General features: G+C 42.3%; 1 protein-coding gene across 1 annotated transcript in view; it reads left to right on the top strand.

The window, feature by feature from the left end:
• The window catches only part of LOC107291713 (caspase-1-like), a gene marked incomplete at its 5' end in the record, with an annotated part of 4,915 nt that extends 1,539 nt beyond the window's left edge, over positions 1 to 3,376 (top strand). The window contains one exon of the mRNA XM_015820740.1: positions 3,350 to 3,376. Within this exon, the coding sequence (XP_015676226.1) occupies positions 3,350 to 3,376 (27 nt within the window). The remainder of the gene's footprint in view (positions 1 to 3,349) is intronic.
• Positions 3,377 to 5,002: the final 1,626 nt, after the last annotated feature.

The raw sequence follows: 5,002 nt of genomic DNA, 5'->3' as shown, positions 1-5,002 counted from the left end.
TGCGCTTCAAGGTGCTGACTATCATCTTTAAGGCGCTCCATGGCAGCGGACCGGGATACCTTCGAGACCGCCTTCTGCCACAGATTACCTCCCATCGGCCTGTACGCTCCCACAGGGTGGGTCTCCTCAGGGTGCCGTCGGCCAGACAGTGCCGGCTGGCGACCCCAAGGGGGAGGGCCTTCTCTGTGGGAGCTCCCACACTCTGGAATGAGCTGCCCCCAGAGATCAGGGTGATCCCTGATCTCCCTTCCTTCCACCGCGCCCTTAAGACATGGCTATTCCAACAAGCGGGACTGGCCTAGGGCAATTTTTAGAGGGGTTTTAATCATATTTTAATTAGACAACATTTAAATATTTCCTCTTAACTAATTTTAATTTTGTAATTGTTATTGGTGTATTTTTAATTGATTGTCAGCCGCCCTGAGTCCACAAGGAGAAGGGCGGGATATAAATTCAATAAATAAAATAAATAAATAAATAAATAAATAACTTAAAAGAAATACTGTTTTATTCTGTTTTTGCCACTATCACATGACACGTCCCTTCCCAATTCTATCACAGTCTTTCCCACTGCATCTTCCCAGAAAAATTCAACTACTGTGAGTCACAAATAGATATAAATCTTACGACCACAACTGAAGCCCAAATTTATGTTGCTAACTGAAATATTTCTTAAGTGAGTTTTGCCACATTTTACGACCTTTCTTGCCACAGAAGTGAATCATTGCAGTTGTTAATAACATTGTTGCTAAGTGAAACTAGCTTCCCCATTGACTTTGCTTTTCAGAAGATCACAAAAGCTGATCACATGACCTCTGGATACTGCAATTATCACTGAACCGTCACTAAATGAACTATTGTAAGTTGAAGACTACATGTACATTGTTACAGCTTTGCATATAAACATAAAACCACGTATCTGCAAATTAATGCCATCTTATGCATCTTGTATATGCTTCAGCTTTATATGTATAAATAGAAATCAAGGTGACCCTCTGTACTATTGTTATAAACTGCTTGAATGCCAAAATTCTTTATTATGTCCTCATATCCAGATGTGTACATATGTTTGAGTATATGAGATCCCAAGAATTCTAATAGAAAATTGGCAAAATGCCTTCTCTCACACAAAGCATAAAATGTCACCCTTCCTATCACTAATGGGTGGATAAAATTGGTACTTAAGCTAGGATAATAGGTTAGATATAATTAGTCTAAGTGTCCATTAGACAGCCTTATGCAGTTCAGAGATGGGCAGGGACCAAATGGAAGTCTAGATGAGGAAGAGTAATATGATTTGGATAGCTGACACTTTGAACTCACACCTTCACTCCGGCAAGTTGTCAGTAGAGTAAAATGACAGCTGTAAAACTGCTCAACCTCTTCTTCTCAGTGTAATAATAATAATAATAATAATAATAATAATAATAATAATAATAATAATAATAATAATAATAATAATAATAATAATAATAATAATAATAATAATAATAATAATAATAATAAAGTTGGAAGGGACCTTGAAGGTCATCTAGTCCAACCCCCTGCTCAGGCAGGAAACCTTATACCATTTCGGACAAATGGCTGTCCAGTCTCTTCTTAAAATCTTCCAGTGTTGGAGCATTCACCGCTTCTGGAGGCAGGTTTTTCCACTGGTTAATTGTTCTAACTGTCAGGAAGTTTCTCCTTAGTTCTAGATTGCTTCTCTGCTTGCTTAGTTTCCACCCGTTGCTTCTTGTCCTGCCTTCAGGAGCTTTGGAAAATAGCTTGACTCCCTCTTCTTTATGGCAGCCCCTGAGATATTGGAACACTGCTATCATGTCCCCCCTCATCCTTCTCTTCATTAAACTAGACATACCCAATTCCAGCAGCCGTTCCTTATATGCTTTAGCTGCCAGTCCCCTAATCATCTTTGTTGCTCTTCTCTGTACTCTTTCTAGAGTCTCAACATCTTTTTTACATCGTGGTGACCAAAACTGGATGCAGTATTCCAAGTGTGGCCTTACCAAGGCATTGTAAAGTGGTATTAATCCTTCGCGTGATCTTGATTCTATCCCTCTGTTAATGCAGCCTAGCACTGTGTTGGCCTTTTTGGCAGCTGCGGCACACTGCTGGCTCATATTTAGCTGATTGTCCACTAGGATTCTGAGGTCCCTCTCACAGTTACTACTATTGAGCAAGGTGCCACCTATGCTGTACTTGTGCATTTGGTTTTTCTTGCCTAAATGTAGAACCTTGCTTTTTTCATCATTGAATTTCATTTTGTTAGATAGTGCCCAGTGTTCAAGTCTGTCCAGATCCTTCTGTATCTTAAGCCTGTCTTCTGGAGTGTTAGCTATTCCTGCCAGCTTGATGTCGTCTGCAAATTTGATGAGTTCCCCATCTATCCCCTCCTCCAAATCGTTGATGAAGATGTTGAAGAGCACTGGGCCCAGAACAGAGCCTTGGGGCACCCCACTACACACTTCCCTCCATGTAGATGCGGTTCCATTGAGGACCACTTGCTGAGTACGGCCGGTCACCCAGCTATGGATCCATCTGGTGGTGATGATGTCTACCCCACATTTTTCTATCTTGTCAAGTAGTAGGTTATGATGTACTTTATCAAATGTTCATCATGAAAAGGATTTCTTTGCTGCAAGGTGAAAGGAAAAAGTGTTGCAGTGGAGAGAAGACTTATTCCTCTAGTGTCCTCACTTAAAGTAGAGACAAACTTGTGCATATGATCTCCAATCATCTTCCCAAGAGATGACTGCACCACATATTTATTTTTGTTCATGCTTCCGTGCCTTTAATGTTAGTCCAGCAATGAAGAAGCCCCTCTTAATCTCCTTGCTAAGTAAAGTGTCAGGGTTTCAAGAGATGAAACTCTTCAAAGAATTTCGAGGCATTGTTTACCTTAAAGAATCGTTATTAGAGAAGCTTTTTCCTGTTCCATCTTTGTTATCATAATTACTGAAAGCCTAATCTTCCCTTCCTCTTTTAAATGCAAGTTTGTATGCTTTGAGCCTCAATGCAGGTAGACCAGACAGGAAACATGACCAGATGAAATATATACATATATAAATATATTCAGAACCAATCCACTTAGTCAAAGAAAAATGGCACCCTTTATTCTTTTCTTCTGTGTGTTGAGGAACATAATGGCCTGATTCTAATGGAACAGGGATAAATCCCAATGACTTGAAAAACATATTAGGTCTGATTTTTTTTTATTGATGGCAGGTTTGTAGTAGAAAACATATTACAATGGATGCAAATTTTACTTCTCCTATATATCCCTGTAAATCATCAGGTCCAAATTAATTTGTGGGCTATATTCCTAATGGATATGTTTTATATCTCTTAGCTGCATGCTTATCCAGCAACACTCTAATCCTGGAGGCCAAAGATAACGGCTGAAGAATTACCCTGAAAACAACCAGTCAGACTTTCTGTCCCGTGAGCAAAAGATTAGATGCTCATAAATGCTGATCCAAATGTCTGTGGATTGACCAAATTTCAAACACTGGGCAACTGAAGAGGAGCTTCTGAAAATCTCTACCAAAAAACTGAGCAAAAGAAGGGGAGGTCAAAGCAAAGTTTACTCCCATCCACCCCCACAAATGTTTTTCCCATCTCATTTGGTGATCATTCCAGGGTGGAAAACAATTACTCTAATCCAGTGGTGGTGAACCTATGGCACGTGTGCCAAAAGCGGCACTCGGAGCTCTCTCTGTAGGCACACGTGCCGTTGCCCCAGCCTCACCTCCCCCCACGACCCCCTCCTCACCAGCAGCCCCTCTGGAGGAGAGTCGCCCCCGAGTGTGGCCCACAAGGAGCAACACAGCCAAGGACATGGCAGCCAGGCAGCGTAGACAAGACTCTGCCCTCACGCCCCATCCCGCACAGTTGGTGCTGCGGGACGCGGGCAGAGGGCATGGCTGCCATGGCGCTGCTGGGCTGACTGGGTGATCTGCGGGGGGCCCTGGGGGCGGTGAGTGGCCCTGCGGGCAGGTGGGGTGGGGGACAGGGTGGAGGCGGGGCAGGAGCAGGGATGGGGCAGTGGGGTGGAGTGAGGGTGGGGCCAGTTTTTGGGCACTCGGTCTCTAAAAGGTTCACCATCACTGCTCTAAGCAATGACAAGGATTTAAATCCTATACATTTAATCTAAATTTTAATTCAGCAGAACCACTGTTGTTAGTGGTGTGAGACAACAATGAACAAATGAAAGGCAATTAATGCAGTGAGGAAGAGAGAAAAATGAAAAGTCTTTTACTCCTACAACAGTAATTATAATCTGAAATCAGTTTAGGAAGCCATTTTTATTTTTGGCACATATACTCGTGGCTCAAACTGCTGTTTTTTCCATTGGAAACCACAGAACTGAGCTTATTAACTTGCAATTAGCACTTTTTAGGGACAAGCTGCCCCACAGAGAAAAGCAGTTTAGGAAGAGAACGTTTGTTCAAGCGATTTCTCCACTCTTCAAGCAGGAAGGAGAGAAAAAAATCAGGTCAGGCACAGGACAATGCATACTGACTGTACTGGTGAACATATGACTGAGAGAGAGAGAAATGCTGCCGAGGTTATAAATGTGGGCATTGGTCACAAAGTTACTTTTTCCCTCACTGTCATAATGTGAATAATCATTGCCAAGGCAATTGCTAAACAAGGCAATTGTAAATTGTTTGTACAAACTCCTTTTGTAGCATATATAGAACAGGATAACCAATATGGTATGGCTCAATATATATATAACCTCCGTTGAATGAAATATTCTTACAGCAATAAAAAACCTATAAAGAACAGATAGAGCAATAAGTAGATGACAAGCCACCATGATTTTTCGGGATCAACTTAAATCTCTATTGAGTAATACAGAGGTCCCCAACCGCGCTGTGACCTCTTGGCCACTGGGCCATGTGAGTGGCTGGCAAATGCACAGGCACATATGCGCGCACTCACACTCTGACCTTGCGCTGGCACTAGCCAAGCTGCAAGCATCACACCGGCACAACCC

This window comes from Protobothrops mucrosquamatus, unplaced genomic scaffold (assembly GCF_001527695.2).
Source record: "Protobothrops mucrosquamatus isolate PMUCROS unplaced genomic scaffold, P.Mucros_1.0 scaffold1172, whole genome shotgun sequence".
Taxonomy (NCBI): Eukaryota; Metazoa; Chordata; class Lepidosauria; order Squamata; family Viperidae; genus Protobothrops; species Protobothrops mucrosquamatus.
This window is presented reverse-complemented; position numbering and strand designations above follow the sequence as displayed.